Source organism: Aedes aegypti, chromosome 2 (assembly GCF_002204515.2).
Source record: "Aedes aegypti strain LVP_AGWG chromosome 2, AaegL5.0 Primary Assembly, whole genome shotgun sequence".
NCBI classification, from domain to species: Eukaryota; Metazoa; Arthropoda; class Insecta; order Diptera; family Culicidae; genus Aedes; species Aedes aegypti.
The window spans coordinates 242268455-242292052 of NC_035108.1; the positions used below are offsets into that span (position 1 = coordinate 242268455).

The 23598-nt window shown below is 38.6% G+C and overlaps 2 protein-coding genes across 10 annotated transcripts in view; one reads left to right on the plus strand and one right to left on the minus strand.

The window, feature by feature from the left end:
- The window catches only part of LOC5568644, a 46815-nt gene extending 27966 nt beyond the window's left edge, over positions 1-18849 (minus strand). The window contains exons 1-2 of one of the 5 annotated variants that reach the window (XM_021844635.1): positions 18602-18847; positions 6841-8298 (exon numbers count right to left, since the gene is read on the minus strand). In XM_021844635.1, coding sequence (XP_021700327.1) covers positions 6977-8260 — 1284 coding nt within the window. In that variant the 5' untranslated portion in view covers positions 8261-8298; positions 18602-18847 and the 3' untranslated portion in view covers positions 6841-6976. Of the gene's footprint in view, positions 1-6840; positions 8299-18601 lie in introns of those variants that run through there. The other 4 variants (XM_021844634.1, XM_021844633.1, XM_021844636.1 and 1 more) reach the window with 4 other exon arrangements.
- Positions 18850-18958: 109 nt separating this feature from the next.
- The window catches only part of LOC5567649 (peptidylprolyl isomerase domain and WD repeat-containing protein 1), a 36857-nt gene continuing 32217 nt past the window's right edge, over positions 18959-23598 (plus strand). For 2 of the 5 annotated variants that reach the window (XM_021844642.1, XM_001651793.2), the window contains exon 1: positions 18959-19231. In XM_021844642.1, coding sequence (XP_021700334.1) covers positions 19114-19231 — 118 coding nt within the window. In that variant the 5' untranslated portion in view covers positions 18959-19113. Of the gene's footprint in view, positions 19232-20192; positions 20306-20390; positions 21079-23598 lie in introns of those variants that run through there. The other 3 variants (XM_021844638.1, XM_021844641.1, XM_021844639.1) reach the window with 3 other exon arrangements.

A 23598-nucleotide genomic window follows, 5' to 3' on the forward strand; every position in this document is an offset into this window, starting at 1 on the left:
TCGTCTTAACCTTCCAGTCGTCGCGCGGTTTGCCACAGTCAGAACCACCACGCTGCTGTTGTGAATGAAAAGCGAGATTTTTTCAATAGTGTTGTACAAAATACAACAGCGCGACGACTGAAGTGTTAAAACCAATGTATATATTTGCGTCTTACGGACTTCAACTAAGGGAAAACAAATGGTTGACTTAAGCCTATGTGAAATTAAAATGTTCCATCAGTAAGTTTGATGGGAGGTACGTTTGGCCGAATGGACATTTAGCATAAGGCCGATATGCTCAATAGGCTGTTCTTATGAGTTGTGTTGTTAAAGTAGTTATTAGCACTAAGCTTCTAATATTTCAATCTAAATTACTCATTATTTACTTTGCATTGGGTGATAAGTAATATAAAATACTTTAATATTCTTGTTATGCATAAACTATGTGTATTTCAAAATAACTCCTGCCGAAGTAAATCAAAAGTGCCATTAAGAGGATCCGACTCCCCACATTTCTTTGAAAAAAACATGCATGATTTCATGAACGATTCAACAAAAATAATAAATTCTCTGAAGCATTTCTGTATAACCATTCTCATGTATTAACACAAAAATATATGTTTTGCGAGCATTCTCAAAAAGCTTCGAAAGAGGTTCTTTCAAAATGTATTCCTGGGAACCATTGACCATTCCCTAATTAGATGCTCAACTCTCTTATACCAGACCGCGCCTTTAGACAGGGTACCCTTTGGAATTAAGTGTATTTTTTCTAAGCTCGGAAATCAAGATGATTCTATTTTTGGCTTAAACCTTGGGCCATGCTATGCATATTAGGAAAGTTTTATAAGACTTTTAAAACATTTTTGTATTGACATTTTTTAAATTTTGACTAGCCTAAATTTAAAAACAAGATCGTTTACCATTTTCTTCCAAAAAAGTGACTTTTTGACAAAAAAAAAGTGACTTTAAAGGGTGTCCACGTTGAAATTGCCACACACAAAATTGATTCGCAAAATTCGAGTTTTCATTCGATTGCCATCAAATTTTCAGGGATTGAAAATTAACTATTGAACTTCATTTTACCGTTTTACTCGTATTTTATTTACAGTCCATACGCAAATGCCCGCACCTTGGCCTTAACCCCGGCCATAAGATTCTGCACAACCTGTGAATCAACCGTTTTTTGCATGTAAACCCATACTTTCTTCAGTTCAGTTCCACTACCTTAGGTCGTTTAAGAAGGTGCTGCTTTATAATCGCCCAGTACTTCTCGATGGGGCGGAGCTCCGGAGTGTTGGGAGGGTTGGACATTTTCGGCACGAAATTGACCTTATTGTCCGCATACCACTTCAGCACGTCCTTGGAGTAGTGGCATGAGGCCAAATCTGGCCAGAAAATTGTTGGGACGTTGTGGGCCTTCAGGAGAGGAAGCAGCCGCTTCCGGAAGCACTCTTTCATGTACACCTGTCCGTTCATCGTGTCCTGGGTCACAAAAGGTGCACTCCGCTTCCCGCACGTGCAGATGGCTTGCCAAACCAGGAATTTCTTCGCAAATTTGGACATCTTCTGAGTGCGGACATGCTCCGGAACGCTGAACTTATCCTTGGCCGTGAAAAACAGGTTGCCGGAGATCTGTTGAAGTCGGCCTTCACATATGTTTCGTCGTCCATGATGCAGCATTCAACTTTCGTCAGCATGTTGAGGTACAACTTCCTGGCACGGGTTTTGGCGGACTTGTACTGCTTTTCGTCGCGATTAGGGGCCTTTTGTACCTTGAACGTTCGAAGCCCAGCCTTAGTTTTGGCTTTCTGGACAAAACTTCGGCTTAGGTGCAGGTTCTTAGCCACATCCCGAACGGAGGCGTTCGGGTTTCGGTTGAAGGCCCTAACTACGCGGTTGTGATTTTTGGAGTTGTACGGAATACTTTTTCCTTCACATCTGGGCTTCCGATCGGTGGTCAATCGTTCCTCGAACCGCTTAATCACTCGCGACACCGAGGGGGACGGACCTGGTGTAGGGGTTAGAACACACGCCTCTCACGCCGAGGACCTGGGATCGAATCCCATCCCCGAGATAGTCACTAAAAATTTCAGTAGTGACGACTTCCTTCGAAAGGGAAGTAAAGCCGTTGGTCCCGAGATGAACTAGCCCAGGGCTAAAAATCTCGTGAATAAAGATAGAAAAAAAAAACCGTGGAATTCGCGATTCTCAACGTTTTAGCTATGGAACGATGCGAGAGATCCTTGTTCTCGTGATGAATTCGCAAGATTTTATCACGCACGAGCTGTTCTTTTGACCCCATTTCCGCGAGTTTTGATCACAGGACTTTAAAACTTACTTACTTTTGCTGGCTCTACGTCCTTCAAGACATGACCTGCGCCACAATGTTACGCCAATTAACTCGGTCCATGGCTGCTAACCTCCAGTTTCTCGATCGCCCCACATTTCCAAGATCCTGCTCCACTTGGTCAAACCCCCTAGCTCGTTGCGCTCCCCTTCGTCTTGTACCGGCCGGATTTGAGGTGAACACCATTTTTGCGGGATTGTTGTCCGGCATTCTCACAACGTGTCCCGCCCATCGTACCCTTCCAGCTTTGGCGACCTTCTGGATACTGGGTTCACCGTAGAGTTGCGCAAGCTCGTGGTTCATCCTTTTCCTCCATACACCATTCTCACATACTCCGCTGAAGATCGTCCTAAGCACACGTCGTTCAAACTTTAAAACTTGCAGGATGTAAATAATGCACTATGAACTAAATTCACCCAAATTTTCATTAAATTCTACCCAACGGTTAAAAAGTTAGAGCAATTTCATCGTGGACACCCTTTAGGAGAAATGGCTTCAAAAAAGAGACTTTAAAGTGACTGGCTTCAAAAAAGTGACCAAGTCACTAAAAAGTGACTCGCTACCAGCCTTGAACAGTGGGACAAGCGGATATAGTAAAACGAATAGTTAAGGTTCTTCAAATCAAGAAGACTTTAAATTTAACCCGTTAACGTTCATGGTGTCTGTCGAGCACCACTACTTTTCGACGAATCCAACCTAAACTGCAGTCACCCCATAGTTATGGATCAACTGAGGATTATTTTTCGGAAGAAAATATGAACAAAAAACATGGTGACGCTGTACAAAACAAAATTACTTCTCAGGCACTGCAGAATATATAGTCGACTTTCCACATCTCGATATCGAAGGGACCGTCGAGATAGGGAAAGATCGAGACATAGAACACATTTGAAATGAATCTTCTTCTTCTTTCTGGCGTTACGTCCCAACTGGGACAAAGCCTGCTTCTCAGATTAGCGTTCTTATGAGTACTTCCACAGTTATTAACTGAGAGCTTTCTTTGCCGATTGACCATTTGTGCATGTGTATATCGTGTGGCAGGTACGAAGATACTCTATGCTCTGGGAATCGAGAATATTTCCTTTACGAAAAGATCCTCGACCAGCGGGATTCGAACCCACGACCCTCAGCATGGTCATGCTGAATAGCGGCGCGTTTACCGCTACGGCTATCTGGGCCCCTTTGAAATGAATACTAGATTGAAAATCACTCCGTTACCAGGAAAATTCAAAACAAACAGACGTCATTTCGTCTTTGCAAATTGTTTTGGATCCCTACAATCTAGTCTAGTAACCTTTGATAATGGGCATATCGACATACGGAGAGAAAATTGGGAATGAAAATCACATCGAGATAAGGAGTATATCGAGATATGGAGAGTGAAAATGTATGCAGAATGAAGGGACCTGAGAAATCATCGACATAGGGAGAGATATCGAGATGTAGAACATCGAGTTGTTTAGAGTCGACTGTAGTTGTTTTTGATAAAAAGTGTCGATTTCGATACAAATTTCAAACGATGTCCACTCCACAGATGTGGATCAGTGGCGAAGGAGGATCCTTATTATGGATCAAATCGATTCATATTATGCATCAAAACACTATACCAGCAATTTATCTGCGAGGTAAACGAAGGGTGTGTTAGTGAAAGCACAGATAACATAGTTGAAGTCCGATTGTAAAACTATGTAAGCCAAATAATGGTAATTTTGAATGACAACAAAAGTAGCAACATCGTTGTGGCGCTGCAATCGCTAAGCTCCCATGACTATGTCAGTGGTGAATATGAAATATTTCAAGAAACTGATATAGAGCGCTGCATATGACGAGCCTAACCTCATTTATTTGACAGCTGCTGGTCCTGTTGTTTACGTTTCGGACTTAGTCGTTTTTTCCATCATTTTTTCATCTTCGCATTTCTATCACCAGCATGCTGATGGTGACGATTTTCCACTGTAGGAAGATTTTTTTTTTTTTTTTTGTCGGTAGCGATAGGGGTAGTACTGGCACTCTTAATCTGCCCTAAGCTCCTTCCCAGCATTTGCTTTTATAAGCCTCTATTGCGTTCAACACACAGACGTTCCTAAGCAATGTTGCTCAAATGGTCACTGTGTACCCTAGCAGCAATCAGCCCCTACCGTAGTTTTGCAGTCTAGTACTTTAGACTACTATCAAACTATGATAAGGCCTGAAATGCTACTAGAGTGGTTAAAGTGAAGAACGAAATAGTTTTATTAAAAGGTCCTCATTCCCCATTTCATTTCATCACTCACTATCGTCACTTTTATTTTCGACACTATCACGTATTTCACCGATTATCACTCATCAACTTTCGTAATACACTTCAGATATACTTTCCATTATATCACTTTTCACATCACACCATTTTCATATAAATTCATTGTTATTAGCATTTACCATCTGTTAACATTACTAAGCAATTAAAAGATATTCAATTTAAATTTTTATCATTTTTGTTGCTGTAGAGTCATTACTATTCAAACTACAATTTAGCACTATCAACAAAGTTACAGTAAAACAAAATCACTTCGATCCATTTTTCTGCACTCGCTGTCATTATTAACACTTTTATCATGCATGTTTGAAGAACTAGGCAATAATGTTTATATTCAGAGAAATGATTGCAAAAGGCATTATGGCCTTTATTAAATTAGTAGAGTTCACAGCATTATACATCATCATTATTATATTTCTAACAAAACTATCAGAATCACTTCCAATTTCATTTGCAAATTCTCATCACCATAGATTTTATTATAAACACACCATTAGCACCAACACAATCACTAAATTGAATAACAACAAGTGTTACGCGCAGTTCCACCAAACACCCATTCTTAGGTTGCATTATAAAACGATTGATCACACGTTAGCTTCGAAACTTAACAACCATTACTGATTAGTACAAGGGATGCTACAGCTCGTGGTAAACGAACTGAGCCATCAACAACCAGCACTGGTTTATAAGTAACTAATGAGCCCTGGCGGTCCCTCCGTTCGAAGAGGACCTGATAATATGCCGAAACATATTAACAGATCCTCCGCCTGAATGCAGCCGTTTCATGATAAATCATGAACCGTTAGAGGTGTGCCAAAGTATTGGGAAGGTGATATGTTTCACAGACGGGTATTATTATGGTGCACCTTCTACTTTGGCACCGTCAAACCCTGTGATCGTGGCCAGGGATTTTCCACTGTAGGAAGATAGAATAATACGATCCGTGGGTATCTGCAGTGGATTTGACCTCTCCTCGCAGCAAACTTTCACGAAATTAAGAATGATTCGAAAAAAGTACCAAGTCCAAAGTGTAAACAACAGGACCAGTACCTGTCAAAATTGATGCGTGACGTCACAGTGCAGTGGAGTATTTACCACTGATTGACGCAATTCGCTGTGAGGCGGCTCTAGTGATTGCAAGGAGTTTTGAATATTTACACTGGTTTTCAGATTTTTTTTTGTTCTGGCATAAGGTGAAGATCAATCGAAGCCAAAGTTCAAATTTTCAAGAGCACGGATCTGTAGAAGCCAAACATCCGATTGAGCTGAAAACTAGCTGGTGGTGACCAATCGATTAAGTTTTCAGCTCAATCGGATGTTTGGTTCTACAGATCCGTGCTCTTGAAAATTTGAACTTTGGCTTCGATTCATCTTCACCATAAACATCTGTTATCTGTGGTAAAATCATACGTTTTGGCGTTTGTTTCAGAATCGTCTTACCTTTGATTCATACTGCGGTAGTTTTCAATGCCCCACAGTTATATGAATCAATGCTTCTGGGAATACGGTTGACATTTTATATCCTACGGACGGAAAAAATATGTTTAAGCATATTATAATTGATTGCGATGCTGTACAGATTTTTGGTTCACGTAGGTAAAATGTATTCTGCGTAATTGCAACTCTATTTGATGGGATATTCCCGTTTTAACTGTTGGGTGACTGTAATTCAGTTCGATATTGTAACGTAAGTATGTAATACAAATAATGGAATAAGATTATAAGTTTATTGGAACACTCATAACAACCTACTTGTCGATTAAATAGTGGAACTATTGATAAACAACCAAATAACTATTGATTTAGCTTCAGAATTTATTGTCAACATTCAGTCCAGTTAGTTATTTTCGGCATAATGACCCGGAAAGGGGCCCAGATAGCCGTAGCAATAAACGCGCAGCTATTCAGCATGACCATGCTGAGGGTCGTGGGTTCGAATCCCGCTGATCGAGGATCTTTTCGTAAAAGAATTTTTTTCGATTCCTAGGGCATAGAGTAGCTTCGTACCTGCCACACGATATACACATGCAAAAATGGTCAATCAGCAAAGAAAGCTCTCAGCTATTAACTGTGGAAGTGCTCATAAGAACACTAATCTGAGAAGCAGGCTTTCTCCCAGTTGGGACGTAACGCCAGAAAGAAGAAGAAAATGACCCGGAACCCAAAAGACAACGTAACTGTGATAATGTTATGAGATCACGCATTTGTATTTGAGGCCGTATTTGGTTTATTTATTCCAATCTTATGGAAATAATACAATGCTCAATATCGAACAATGATAACAATTAAAAATGTCAAGATTTCGAATTCATTAAAAAAAAAAACAAACAAACATTACCAATCGAGCACGCTTAGGAATAGTCACTTTCCATAGACGAATCTTCGTCGAGAGCCCAACGGCGCCATCCGTAAAGACTGTCGTTGTCTGGTCGGCAGGTTTCGCATTGGTTGCAGCCAAGTTCGGAAGCAAGGCATCGGTAGACGCTCGCCACATATGAACTCTGGCAGACAGCGGAAACTTTAGTCGATTTCCCAAACTGGTAGATTTCCGGATGTATTCCATCTTCGATCCAACTGAAGGTATACGTGTAGAGCTTGTCCGCGCAGACTTTGATTTGCGGGAAAAAAATGAACACCTCGGTCTGATTTTCATTGCCATGCGTGAAATCGTAGGTTACGGTGGCGATCCTAGAGACAAACGGGTCATATTCAGAACGTGAACTGATATCCACTTTCAAATCAATGGCTCCCTTTTCGATCTGACGATATTGCTTAGAATCAGGTTTCCAAAGGATGACTGATATGCCTGTCAGCATTATGCATTTGCGGAAGCGAATACTTGAGGAATAACTGCGCTTCACAGAAATCGCTGACATATCCATCGACTGCATCGCGATTGGTCGCCCTGGATAATAATCATAGAGCTTGGCTTTTTTGCCTTTGAAGAATGGAGCTTTTTTGGATCGAACTGAATCTAACAAATCATTTTTAACCTTAATATCGAGACTGTTATGAGAGATCCAACATCTAATCGCTTTGATCAGAAACAGTTTCGTGCAATTCATCTTTTCGCACGCAATAACTTTTTTAATAACAGACAATGGGATCGTGCGGAAGGTATCGTTGATAAGGAACTCATTAGCAACATCTGTGAAGTGTTCTTCACAAGCATCCGATACCACAGGCAGATCGCATTCATCGGCCATTACAAAAATTGTCCACAGTTGCTTTTCCCATTTAGATACATTGTTCGCAATCCATTCGGAGAAGGTTTCTTTGAGTTTCGATTCCATGAGGAGCATCCTTGCCAATGAATAGAATTCCATGCCTTCGTCCAGAGACATGTTTTCCAACGTGGTATCCCATCCGAAATACATGAATCGCAGGCAGTGCTGAAACGTAGAATTAGGTACTCCGAAGAGACGGATCTCCGATTTATTGGCTTCGATGAATTGTCCGTATAGCATCGTGCGGAAATAGTCGGACATTGTGGCCAGCACAAGTCGGTGGGCGGGAATGGAAACAGTTCCCTTCGAAGTCTTACTGTCTTGATCAACGACGATCTTTATATCGATGTATGTTTGGTCGCTGAACAGATCTTTTACATGACCCTCGAATCCATCGTTCATCATCATTTTTGTTGCTGTGCTGTAAGAGTAGAGTAGTCAAGGCACTAGAGAGATTTAGCTCAATATATTTTAACATAGAGGTGCGGGTCTTAGTTTATTTTGAGTCGCTGAGAGCTATGCGGTGACTGAAAGAAAAATGCTGCTCAAAAGACCGACGAATCATTCATTTTTTTAATAGTTGACAGTTTTGGTACATTGTTTTTAAATCTGTATCCATTAGTATCAATCTCAGGAGAAAAATTTAGGAATTCGAGAAATTTCGGGGTTTCACGTATGCCGAAATCTATATTCTGACATCCCGATCAATTTTACCGTTACGTAATAAATGGATGCGTAATAGACAGAGCGATAAAAGTAGTAGTAAGGTGTGAAAGTTGAGAATTTTACTAATTCGTTATATATATTATACAGTCGCCTCTCCATATCTCGATGTCGAAGGGACCATCGAGATAGGGAGAAATCGAGACAAAGAACAAATGTTTAATGAATACTAGATTGAAAATCACTCCGTTACCAGGAAAATAATAAACAAGCAGACGTTATCACGTGTTTTGAATCACTAAAATCTAGTCTAGTCACCTTTGATTATGGTCATATCGACATACGGAGAGGTAATTGAGAACAACAAATCAACAGCTTCACATCCAGATATGGAGATATCGAGATACGGAGAGACAAAATGTATGCAGGTTGAAGGGACGGAAGAAATCATCGACATAGGGAGAGATATCGAGATATAGAACATCGAAATGTGGAGAGTCAACTGTAATACAGTCAACTCTCTTACTCGATATTCTTTATCTAAATTTTTTCCCTAACATAAAGAAATGCGCGGTTCCTTAAATCTAGCATACTTTGATCCCTATGTTAGTCGATACCTTTCTAACTCAATGCTATCTAATTCAGTTTCCCAAGCAAGTTTAGGGGAAGGGGTGGTAAAATGAACAAGGGTCTAGCCAAGCGTGACAAGCCTTACAAAAATGTTGGAGGACTTATACAAAATACGTGACATAGAGGGGGGTGTGGGGCCTTCCTTAGCCGAGCGGTTAGTGTCCGCGGCTACAAAGCAAAGCCATGCTGAAGGTGTCTGGTTTTGATTCCCGGTCGGTCCAGAATCTTTTCGTAATGGAAATTTCCTTGACTTCTCTGAGCATAAAGTATCATCGTACCTGCGAAAATGGCAACTTTGGCAAAGAAAGCTATCAGTTAACAACTGTGGAAGTGCTCATAGAACACTTAAGCTGAGAAGCAGGCTTTGTCCCAGTAAGGACGTAATGCCAAAAGAAGAAGAAGAAGGGGGGGGGGCTCATACAAGTTGAAATTTATCATAATTTGTATACCAACACCAACACAAAATCAGTACAATTGCTATCCAAGGGACCATCGAGTAAGCCATCGAAACCAACTTTTACTATGGTTCTCTAACTCGATATCGAGATACCGAATATCGAGTAAGGGAGAGTTACCTGTATCAAAAGCATGAAACGAGCTCACCAGTTGTTATTCCATCCTCGACTGAACACGAAAATCTTTTCGCACTCACACAGCGCGAAAAGCAATACTTCTCGGCGCCTCGAAAACGCCGCTTGGGCTTTCGAAAACACTGCCCAGCAAAATGCGCGAAACGCAAAACTTTAACAAGTCAAATATTTTGTGTCACAAAAACGACACATTCTACCATGTACTACTGCTTCACAATAATTTCCCTGAGTGTAAGCGAAATTCCCTGATAATTCCAGGTTTTTCAGGTTTGTCTAGGTAGTAGACACCCTGTAATTCGTAAAACTAAAATTGTTACTTGGGAAGTCTACTCAATTCGTGGAAAAGATACCTCGAAAAATCCTTTATTTTGTATAGCATATAATCTTTTTTTGAAAAGCATATCGTCAAAGAGATACCGTTAAACAGGGTGAATAGAAACAAAGTGATCTACAGGTAGAAATGCGTCTATTATATAAAGATAAACTTAAAAAACCTACTGGCATATATTTTTTTTTCCATTAGTTTAATAGTAACAGAGTATCAACAGACTATTTTCAAATCATAAATTTTGCTACATTTTGCTTAAACAAAATAAGAAGAAAATATTGAAATCTCAACCATTTTTGATAGCTTGAAACATCCGCCATTTTTGACAATTTATAACATGATCAAAAATTGAAATTGTTTTTAATAATTTCAATTTTTTCCCCACTAGGTGATTTCGTTATGATATTTCTTTAAGATGCACTCGAACAAGTGTTTATTTTTCCCTTTTAAATGTAAAAAGTATTGATATTTACTGAACAGTGTTTCTATTCGCCCCATTGCGGGGTGAATAGAAACATACCACATTTTCACAAATATTTGTGCGAAATAATTTTTGTTTTTTAACGGCAATTGGGGTCTCAGCTAAGGAAGACGGGTTCCTAAATTTGAGAGTAATAAAAATGTTTTTTATCTACACGGTTTAAGTTGTACACATTGAAACATGTCGGAGAGTGTTTCTATTTGCCCCATTTTACGGTATCCAACTATTTGATTACGAAGAACAACAAGACACCGACACGTTAATGCTTCCAGTGGACGACTTGTCCTTTGAAGGAAGCACCACACTAGACAGCGGACTAGCATGCAACGACCAGTGGCCCACAAAAACACATCAACATCGAAATATAACTAGTGATCTAGTGAGGTCATTGTTTAGAATGATCATGCAATAGATTTCGTTTGAAAATAGATGGTCAATTCGCTTTTTGATAGAACTACCCGGGAAATACGGAAATTCTGGAATATACGGGAATCCCGGGAAACAGAAAATGATTTCCCGGAAAATCACTATTCCCGGGATTGGAAACTCTAGTTCACCAGATTTCTAATATTGTCACAATAATATTCCTCTAATGGCTTCCAAAATTCCAGAAATATCACAACAAATTTAGAATGTCGGGATATTAGAATTCACACGGAAATTACAAATTCCTACGGTCGGTAATCTAACAGGAATCTCAGAATTCCTACACTCAAAAAAATCCAAACGTCATTGCTACGTGAAAAATCACGTAGATCATTCCAAATTCATTTTACCTCCACTTCACCTGACTAAGATAAAGATCACTAAACCATTCATAACCACCAAATAGTGACTCGGTAATGTTTACTGAGGTTACCTATAGCACTCACGTGGAATTCACGTAGGTGTCTGAGTTCATTTTGACATTTGCATAGTGTACGTACATTCGGTGTTGAGCTCAAATCCTAAGATGGCGCCCGCTTGATTTTTGAAGAACTTTAGAAGCTGCTGCTGCTTTAAACATTGTGTAAGATTGATTTCAAGGTAAATATGCTTTGAATACCGAAGAATCCCAGCGTTACTTCATATTTTATACGTGATTTATAACCTCTATCAATTCTAGCACGCGAAGGCTACAACAAGGAAGACCAAACTCACAAAATTGGGGAAACAGGATTCAAAATGCTCAGATTGACAATAAAAATATCACAATCTTTTAAGTTTGTTTACATTGGGAATTAGTTTTCTTCCAAAGGCTATTAGAAATAAGATTGGTCTTTATTACAGTTAAATTTAATGCAAAACCATCTAGGTCCTATTGAAACGCTTCGTAAAGGCTACCGGAAAATCAACGTAGCTCTTACGTTTAGCGACGGTGGAATGGACGAAGTTCAAAAGTTCATGCGTTCATTCTGGGCTACCTATGATTAACGTAAGAGCTACGTGGAAAGTGCGATGGAAAAAAATCACGTATGTTTTCACGTAACAATGACGTTTGGATTATTTTGAGTGTATGGAAATCTCAAAAATACCTTTCCGAAACTAACGGGTCTGGGTCATTTGGCATAAAGCCATTTGACATAAGGTCATTTGGCATAACGCCATTTGGCATAAAGGACATTTGGCAGATATTCCTTTTTCTATGTGAAAAAACTGTTGTAATATTACGCAAAAAAAAAGTCATGTTAAAAAGAAGGGCAAATTCCTATATAAAAAAATAATGCGTCGAATCGCTATAGCAATAACCCTCGAAAGAATACCTTATGTTTAAAAGAAGGGTAAATCTCTAGATAAATGTCATGACTACACAGGATAACAGAAGATGAACTAGGGCGTCAATCAGTGACGCAATATTTCTTAATTTGAAATTAAAAATTGAAAACAAGGTTATGACTTGGTAAAACAGAAGAAAAAAATGCAGCAACATTGCTACTACAATTATCTTTTAAATAACATTTCGTGTTTCAACGAACCCGATCAACCAGTGCACACTGGTTCAGGAAGCTAGTTTAGGCGGACATGAGGTTTTCGTCTCGATTTATTGATTTTAGAGCCATAGTTACTTCTGATATGTTCAGAATTTTCGGTTCCGGGTCATTTGGCCGAATGTCATTTGATCGAATGCCATTTGACCGAATGATTCGGAAATTGAAAACAAAAGTGAACGAGCATGAATTTATAATGAATTTCAAAGAAATTATTCAGCTTATTCATGAATAAGGTTACACCATCATTGACATACACTTAATTACCTTTTTAGTAGTATTTCAAGAAACATTTCGTGCTGAAAGGAGAATGACACTCACCCAAGTTGAGGTAAAAAAATGTGTTTTGAATGAGCCTCTGTACGTGCCATAAATTCTTTTGTTCTTTTGACTTTTACTGTGCGCCGTGTGTTGGTGCTGTCTCGCTCTCTCTAACGGGCAACTTGAAAACAGGGCGCACAGTAAAAGTCAAACTTTTTATAGCATGCATACACTCAAAATAATCCAAACGTTATTGTTACGTGAATCCATCCCTCTTTTCACGTAACACTTACGAGGATCGTAGGTAGCGCTGAATGAACGCATGAACGAATGGACCTCGTTAGATCCATCGATGTTTCACGTAACAGCTACATGAATTTTCACGTAGCTTTTACGAAGCGTCTCAATAGATCCTAGATGCATTTTCATTGAATGTTATTAAAACGTTTGCATGGGATCAAATTCTGTTTTGCATAGGTTTGGGGCTGTCCATTAATTATGTAAGGGTTTATGGGGGGAGGGGGGGTTTGAGATCTCTTACGCGCCATACAATTTATTTTTAATTTTAATACAAAATATCTTACCATGGGGGGAGGGGGGTTGAAAAACCCCGAAAATTGTCCTACGTAATTAATGGATCGCCCCTTTATGTAATTAGTTTTCACTTTTAAAAAGATACGAGCTAATGAAATTAAACTTTTTATTATATTTAATCGCTTCTTTCAACGACAACACACTTTTCACTTCACTCCATGGAATGCTCCTTGATTCCATTCAAACATATTTCATGCCTCCACAAGTAGGGTCGAAGTTGCTGTTGCACGTTTCGCAAGCTATAATTAAATATGAAATAAGGTATAAAATTTAAAAAAAAAACATGTTCTCCGATGTCCATATTTACCTCGAAATCAGTCTTAAACTTATTTTGAAGTTCAGCTGCTCGTGAAAAAACTTTCTGCCGCCATCTTTAACTTCAAGCTCAACAGTGAATGAACACGATATGCAGATGTCCAAATGAATGTATGCGCCTACGTGATTTCCACGTAAGTGCGATTGGTAGCCACAGTAACAATCACCGGGTCTTCATTTGATGATTATCCATGCATTCGTAATTATTACCTTAGTCAAGTGAACGGAAGGCAAAATGAATTTGGAATGCTCTTCTGATGATGTGAATGATTCTGATTCTGAATGATTTTCTGATGATGTTCGTTCTGCAAATTTCAAACAACGAATTAAAATTTATTTAGTCTATTGAATATATACATTAAACTTACATTTTTCCACTGTCAATCATGAACTTTGTACAAAAACACTAAAAAGATTATAATTATTCTTTCGAAGTTCCAGAACAACTAATCAAGTACGCCATCTTAATAAAATGCTTTATAAGAATACAAAATTTTTACATCTGCACATCACATAACCATTATCGCATAACATGCATGGCTTCTGTTCATATACAATTTACAGTATTGACCAATGAAAGAGACAGAGTATTTTGATGAGTATTATGTATTTTTCACATACATTTCAATGGATGCATATAACATGGATATGATTTCTATCAACCTAAGGATATGTGACGTTTTTAATAACTTTTATGATATTTGTTGGTTCAGTGTAGGCTCATAAGTCGTAAGGGAATCTGGGGTAATAAGCGCCCTTGAGGCAAAACAACCCCACGGTGCCTTTTATGAGTATTTGTAAAAAAAATTGGAAAAAATCGTCAAGGGCGGATAGGAGTGACCCACAACATGCAGTTTTACAAATCCAACTTCAAGAAAAATGTTTAAATTTTTCTAAAATATTTGTAGAATCCCCGAAAACTTGTTTTACTCCTGGGGTGCATATTACCCCTGATACCCTTATTATAAGCTTTAACATGAATAACTATGAGAAATACTTCACTATTGAAAGAACAGCCTATGATCAAAAGAAGGAAAAATCTTATGAAAATTTAGGCAAGTGTAATGCATATAATAGTTTTATCAGTACAACTACAAAGAACTTCCGATGATTTGAAGAAGGTAAAATTCCCAATTAAAATATAAGCTGAACTATTTTCAATAGTATAACTCGAATGAATCTATGTGCAAAAGAAGGAAAAAAATCTGATGAAATCAATAAAAAACTTGAAACCTTATTACACCTTTGGTAGTCCAGAGGCGAATTCACCGTCACCTCAGAGTCTTGACGCAATGTGAGGAGTTCACAACTTCGTCCTGAATTGGCTTGTTTAGGGGTATCAATATTCTTACATATTCTGAATCAACGTAAAAAAATAAACTAGAATCCAAAGTTTCACAATTTTCCGTTACCTGGAACTATTTTTAAAACACGTTTGAAATTAGTATGGAAATCACTTTTGAATCACCCCTCGGCAAATTTTACTTCGGGACGAACTGTCATTGTATAAATTGAAATGTCATTGATTCGACGGATTGAAATCTTTTTTAATCATTTATAATATCAACATTGAGATATTGAAGTGCAATAAAATCGTGTTATACTTAGAAAAATGAGCTCTTTCGATCTAGCTGGAACAAACAGTGAATTTTTCTTCACTAAACAACCCAATTAACGGGTCGATTTTATCATTCTCTTAGAGCTCTTATAGAGTGACAATAAATTACGTCCCGTCACATTATGAAAAACAACAAATTAATTAGCTTATCAGTTATTGGGTCACACTTATGAAACCTACATATCAGAGGTGGTGTTATTTGATTTTTATTTTCATGATTCAGCCAAACGGCATTCGGCCAAATGACCCGTTCGGCCAAACGGCATTCGGCCAAGTGGCTGGACACCGAATTTTCAGTACTACAAAGTGTACGCATCAAAATTTTTTTACGATGATTACAAGACTGAAGTAGGTATAGGCCAACTTCTTTATTTTAACGAATCGTGAGTTGGTATGTTCAGCAAAGTTGTAGCAAATGATCAGAGTTGCTCAATATCAGTCATAACAGCGTATGGCTGATTTACATAAACTATTAATATCAGTTGCGAGCTATCAATATCACTTTGATTTGGCAACTAAAAGCAGTGATGCGACATCGCACTCTAGATTATAATCAATGCAGAATGAGTGATCACGTAGCAATTCTCCGTCTCCCTGGGGCCTTACTTAGCCGAGTGGCTAGAGTCCGTGGCTACAAAGCAAAGCCATGCTGAATCCCAACTGAGAAACAGGCTCTGTCCCAGTGAGGACGTAATGCCAAGAAGAAGAAGAAGTGACAATTCTCCACGCTATTATTGTTCTTCTGTGACCAACAAATAGTTTATATTCATCTGCAGCTTTATCAAAAATATCGTATTGATAAGTTGCCATTTTATTTGCCTAATTTAAAATTGAACTTAACCCATCATCGATATCCATAGTCTATCGCTATCAATCATCAATGCATTGGTGATGGAGTAGACAGCATGATGTTGATGTGATATAGAATGATCCGTATTGTATCGCAGTCTGCCTGTACAAATCAGCAAGTTTTAGGCGTGGATAGTGACAGCGAGCAATTTTGCAAACAATTAGCTTAAGAGCCGCGATAATTGAGTATTTTTAATAAAAAAAATCGTCGCTCTCAAGTGTTTATTTTTTCGATTTATTGGCCTACTAAGTTCTGCAAAGTTTTAATACTTATCATTTGCTACAACTATGCCATAGTTGTATTTCTTATGGTTTTCATGTTACTTGAGTTTTTCATCTTAAAATTTAATATTTAGTGTGCCTTGTATCTCAACTATGAGCACCTGAAGAAAATGATTCTTCCCACCTAATGATTTTGCAGTCTTTCGAGTATCTCTGAGCAAGATTAAAAGAAGATGGTATTGCTGTTTGCATTTGACGTGCAAATCCAGTATAACTGAGCTGCAAATGCGGTAACACAAAGTAGCCAAAGGATACTTAGCAACCATGATCCATGTCACCGCCAACATAGCAAAGAAAATCACTCTTTGACTTCGCCTTCCTTATTAAAAATCTTACCGCGTTTGGTGTTCCCGCATTTGATATTTGCATTTCAAACGCACACAGCTATATTTTCTATCTCGTTCAAAATCGATTTTACTAATAGACGAAATGAGATAAATCCATATTTATTGAATATTCAAACATGCTCAATTCACATTCGGTATTTCGTCTATTAGTAAGCGAGATCATTGGAAGTCAACAAATGTCGTATAAAATACATCTACAAAGTTTACAATCCGATTGAATTCGGTGGTATGATTTAACCGGAATCTTCTGATGGATTCATACCGCATTTGTTGTGCTTCTTCGGCGGCTTGCCAGAGAAGAGAATAAATGAATTATTATATAACAGATTCAGCTGTTACTAAAATGAAGCAGAAATAAAATGCAAAAATCTTCAATTAAAGTATGTACAGAAAATATATTGAAATTATGCCAAATGACCTTATGCCAAATGGCCCGCTCCCGAAACTAACATCGTTTTTACCCAATGGTTTTAAAATGTTATAACACTGAAATTACTATTTTCGACAGCCACCCATCCACTATCTCGTAAAGCTTTTTGTATGATAATTTTACAAAATTTGTGTGAGCCATAACATCACGGACACCTCCTTTTGCATTATGAAATTTGTGAATGCTTCACTGAAATGAATTTTATTGTAGAAACTACTGAATCCATGGTAAAATTAAGAACTGCACCAACGATTTTCAACCGACTACATTAATCTGTTAACTCTACCAAAACATAGTCAACATCAATACACAAGAAAATTTCTTCTGTTGATTTAACCAGAGTTGTAGTATTTTTGACTAGTAACATTCTTGATTTGAGAAGTTTAGCATCATACTTTTGACCACACTGTGTTGTACGGTTGGTGTTGAAATACAATGCTTTGTAGTGGATGCTACTATGGACATAGTCAAATTTACTGCACTGCTCAGTGATTTTCACCAGATTATAGTAAGCTTAACAGATTTTTGTAGTCGGTTGAAAATCGTTGGCGCAGTTCTTAATTCTACCATGGATTCGGTAGATTATACAACAAAATTTGTTTGCGTGTTTAAGTAAAACACACGACCGTAGAGTGTATTTTTTTTCAGTGTGGTTTCTGATTTTGGTTTATTCTACGACTGGCGTGAGGTGACAATATTGTCGGTGTCGTATAGCAAGGTGACAATAGGCCAGGGGAAGTGGTTCACCCAGAGTGAATTTATAGCAGAGAAAAAGTAGATTTTGTATGAAAATTGACAAAAAAAAAAATGAATGACAAGTTCATCCACTTCTCCTGGCCTATTCTCGACTCAAGTAAAGTGACTCTCCTTTTGATGTACACGGTGAGCAGAGCTGCCAGATTTGATAGAAAATCTGTATCCACCAGGTTAGAAAATCTGTGTCCATACAAAAATTGTTGAAAGAAAATCTGTTTTCCATACAAATTGAATCTGTGTCAAAATAAGATAATCTGTGTAATACAGATAAACCTGTATATGTGGCAGCCCTGACGGTGAGTTACCTCTCTCGAGTCGAGAATTGTCACCTAACGCCAGTCGTAGAATTAATCAAAATGTTGTTTTCGTCACTTCCGCCCTAATCACGACTTGCTCTCGACATGTAACGATTTTCAAGTTACAAAGCAATGTCATATATAATACCCCGCATCGGTTACAAAGGATTTCGACAAAAAATGATCGTAAATCTTGGCAGATGTGTACTTAAGACATAGACAAGGCATGCAAAACGAAATCGTAAGCCAAAAATGGTTAGGCTTCCCCCACTCAATTTTTTTTCTCAGTAGTCAGCGAATAGCTAGCTCAATTTGTCCGACAAAAAAAAGCATATTCCTTACCTTTTTCGTTTCCGGTCAATATTTCGGATCAGCACGAGAAGTTACCAGAAGACACTTTTATACTTTCACCAAGCTTTAACATATAAAATAACAGTAAAGTAGTCGATTAGTCACTAATCAGCCGAAAAACAAACAGCGAAAACACTATAAAACAGAACATGCGTTAGCATGCTTCGACTTGCTTCGATTTTCTGATGGTTTTTGCCGAACGATGCGGCGGAGCTGCAGTGTTGCCTGTGATGTATTAATTTTTCACAACGGGTGTGGGGGAGTGGGATTTCCGCGCGTTGCGAGGGTTTTTGCTGCAGGGGCTTTCTCTCACTCAGAATCCATCTCAATATGACAGTTCATTTTGCAGTCAGGTTTTGTTTTGTTGATGTTTGCGGGCGTGTTTACGACAAAATATTACGATTTGCGATTTGTAAGTGTTTCTTCGAGTTCCTGCAAAAGGTTGGATTAGTCGGATTAGCTTGTGATAAATTACGTAGATTTAGAGTTTCCCTCTTCAAATCATGAGCGATAACGAAGATTCGTCCAAAAAACGTCCGCAGAATGGTGAAGAATCCGAGGAAGATGACGAATGGATCGGTCCTTTGCCTTCTGCGGCGGCTCCTCCGAAAAAGAGGAAAGGTAAATCATTGAGCTTGTTTTTCAGTATAGTAGAGAAAGTGATGTGACCAGACGTTCAGGATTGTGTGGGACAGTCCCGATTTCTAGCTACTTGTCCCGAGTCCCCGAAAAACTTCCCGGATACGAATAATTATTATTGTTATTTTAGCTTGCACTCATGAGGACTGTTCATTTTATAAAATGGTAGACCTTGTTTATGCTACATATTTTGATTCCGTATGTATGTATGTTTATTTATTTATGACGATAACCTATTAGTTTTAAACTTTTTACAAGGTCAAGGAAGCTGATTTTGAAATTCTGGAGCTCGATGTGAAAAGGTCGTAAGTAACAAAAGTAAAAAATCGCGTTTATTTCACCATTTGGTAGATTCTATTCAGCTTATCATGCTGGTAAAGTATCATATCGATATCATATTTCTTCTAAAATAAAAAAATAAATTGACACTTTGACGTAATTAACAAAATATAGGAATAGTAAAAATTTGTTCATTCGTCATATTGCGCATAAGGTCCAATGTAGCAAAAACACCAAAATTTAAAAAACGCGTATTCGACCTTTTTTCTTTCATCTTGGGTTTACAAAATCCCCCCATAATCAAAACCTGCTAGCTCAACACAGTTAACCATTTACTGGAGTTCGATTTGAAAAGGTCGAATGTGACATTTTTGACTATCTGAGATAACTCTACATGAAGTTTCTCAAACAAAATTCAATTCCTATTTCAAGCAAATAGCTCAAAAGTGTTCAATATACGTATTAAGACACAAAATGAAATCCCCTTCCATAAACTATCGAACAAAACCATGAAAATACACTCAATTTATTGATTTATGATCATAAAAAAGCTTACCGTCGATATAACATTGTTTGTTGTTCATTCGACCTAATCGATACGACCTAACGCTAGTCACCGCTGTACTTCGAACGGGTACGTTCAGACGTTTGACATCTGAAAATGTCCATACGTCAAAGTACGATCGGACTGATTGGTGTCCAGTGAAGTACATACGACCCACCGTTGTAAACAAAAATAGAGAATTTCAAAGAATTTCTGAAGTTTTCTGCATGAAGGTATGTATTTCGTGAAGTTGGCAAACGATTTATGCGATCAGCGATGTTACTCAGAGCAAATCCCCATCTGCGCTGAATGTCTACTGTAGAAAAAATGCAACGGAAGCGATTATGGATGGGTTTGTCGGATGGATAATGGATTCATTGTATATGTTATATCGTTGCAGGAACATTCATAAGGCATCATTAGTACTTCTGCAGTAATGCTAAAGGCCGAAAATTAAACCAAAGTTGAACGAAGAGTGCAAATTGTCACGGAGTGGATCCTTAAACCTTTCCCTAAGGTCTTCCAAACAATCGGAAACGCTGTAACTTGATTTCCTAGGAAACGATACAGCACCAAGTGTTGCTCTACTGTTTGCCAACATCTCAGTATAAATTTTATTTGCAACGATATAACATATACAATGAATCCATTATCCATCCCACAAACCCATCCATAATCGCTTCCGTTGCATTTTTTCTACAGTAGACATTCAGCGCAGATGGGGATTTGCTCTGAGCAACATCGCTGATCGCATAAATCATTTGCCAACTTCACGAAATACATACCTTCATGCAGAAAACTTCAGAAATTCTTTGAAATTCTCTATTTTTGTTTACAACGGTGGGTCGTATGTACTTCACTGGACACCAATCAGTCCGATCGTACTTTGACGTATGGACATTTTCAGATGTCAAACGTCTGAACGTACCCGTTCGAAGTGCAGCGGTGACTAGCGTTAGGTCGTATCGATTAGGTCGAATGAACAACAAACAATGTTATATCGACGGTAAGCTTTTTTATGATCATAAATCAATAAATTGAGTGTATTTTCATGGTTTTGTTCGATAGTTTATTGAAGGGGATTTCATTTTGTGTCTTAATACGTATATTGAACACTTTTGAGCTATTTGCTTGAAATAGGAATTGAATTTTGTTTGAGAAACTTCATGGAGAGTTATCTCAGATAGTCAAAAATGTCACATTCGACCTTTTCAAATCGCCCAAGTAACCATGGAGCATTATATCATTGCATATATAATGCAGCTGCATTGCCGTAAGCCTACCATTAAAGTAGTTTAAAAGTGGAAAAGGGCCCTTTTACAGTTGCACTAATGCAAAAACGACGATAAAGCAATGAAGCAATTTATAAAGTAACATTAGTGCAGCAGTGCAATTTATAAAGTGATATTAGTGCATTGATACATTTGTAATATACAGTTAATGCTTTATTGCTTGACAACTCTTGAAATATGTCGAATAAAAGCAATGTTACATCAATGTTGTTGATATGCAGTAGAATACGTGCAGTGTTATAATGCTTGTGGTTACTTGGGCGAGCTCCAGAATTTATATCTCGCGTTCAGTATCATAAGGGCGTAACTGCAGTGATCGATTTCTCTTCATCGATTTTCTCTTTAGCTTATTACTTAGCTGGAAGACTGTTTTCGACTGCTATTTTCGACTCAGTAAAAAGTACTCATCATCCTTTATCGTATTGCACCGTAAAATGTTCCGAAAACCGATTGAATTTCCTTCAATAATACAAAGAGAAAATCGACGAAGAGAAATCGATCACTGCAGATACGCCTGTATGATACTCAACGCGAGATATGTAGGATGTGCAAATAGAACGTACAAAATAGTTGTGAATTGAAAACTAAATTACAGTGCCAAACTAAAAAAAAAGCAGGGTAAACTCAAAATACAAGGCTAGACAATATTTTTGATAAAGGTTTTGAATGAAGCTAATGATGGTTGTAGTTTGGCATCGAGGGGTGTTCCATTCCAGCAGGTGGCTCCGTAAACCAGTACACTTTTTCCGCTTGCATTGGAGTGTCTGGGAATAATGAAGCAGCGGGTTCGCTGTAGCTGTCCACGTTGTAGGTGTTGTTGAATATAATCGGGCAGATCTCCGCAGTACGCCTGTCTCATGAAACAGCATATTCTCAGCCAGTAGTTGTAATTGTAATTGTAATTGTAATTTATTAACATAACGTAGGCCTGTTAGTTACACTTAAAATCAGGTCAAGGAAGAACACATTTTGAAAAATACAAAGGAAGATTAATCGAAGTACAATTGATTGTCAAGTACGTCTAATTCTTATCACTAGTGAAGGCGTCTGAGGGACTCCTAGAATGAGTGGATCGATGTTTTGCCTTTGACATCGGCAGGCAGTTGGTTCCAGAAGGGGATCCCAGAAATTAGGACGCTTTTCTTTCCGCTGGTGGTGTGTCTGGGAAGCAGGTATGCTCTCGCTCGCTCCATTTGACCTCGCTGCAGGTGTTCCAGGATGTAATCGGGAAGTTTCTTGTTCCACACGTTGTACAGGAAGCAACATATCCGACGATGGTAGTTCTCCGGTAGGTCGTGGCCGAGTACCGCATTGCGAACGGCTGCAGTTGTGTCATACCGATTCATTTTGAACACAAATCGAATGGATGACTTGAAGCACCTGTGCAGTTGCTCCTTTAATGCAACCGTGAGACCAGGATGATACACAATGTCGCAGTATGTGAACATTGGTATTATCACCGCCTGCACCAACTTGAGGCGCACTGGTTGGGATAGAACTGATCCAAAACGGCGGAAAGTTCGCAGAGTGTTGTATGCCTTCATGGTTACTCGATTGACTTGCTCCTTCCATTTCAGATTGCTATCCAGCAGCAGGCCAAGGTTGGTAACTGTGGTGCTCAAGGTGATCGTTTGTCCGCAGAACTTGATTTCAGCCCCCGGAACCACCTGGCCGTCTTTGCTGAATATTATCGCTTGGGTTTTTCTTGGGTTGGGAGAAAGTCCATTGACCGATGACCAGTCATGTTTGTATGTAGTTTGATGGTAGGTCGACGCCAACAATAGAGTTTCTTATGGCTGCTGTTGTATCTCGTCGACGAAGATTGTGGATGAAACGCATAATTGCTTTGAAGCAACGATGCAACTGTTGTTTCAAGGCTGCCGAAAGTCCTGGGTAATAGACAATGTCCCCATACATAAAAATGGGCATCACTACTGCTTGAACAAGCTTTCGCCGAGTTTGTATGGATAGCACTGGGGCAAATCGACGAAAGGTGCGAAGAACATTATACGTTTTCAGGGTAACTTCATTTACTTGACGAGACCATGTCAAGTTACAGTCAAGCTTTAGGCCTAGATTCGTTACTTCACTGGACAGCGGTACGGTTTCCCCATAGAACTGTATACTGATTTGCGGAACAACGTTACTGGACTTACTGAAGATGATAGCCTGCGTTTTCTTCGGGTTGGGCGCTAGGCAGTTGACGTTAGCCCAACGAACTATAGCTTCAAGGT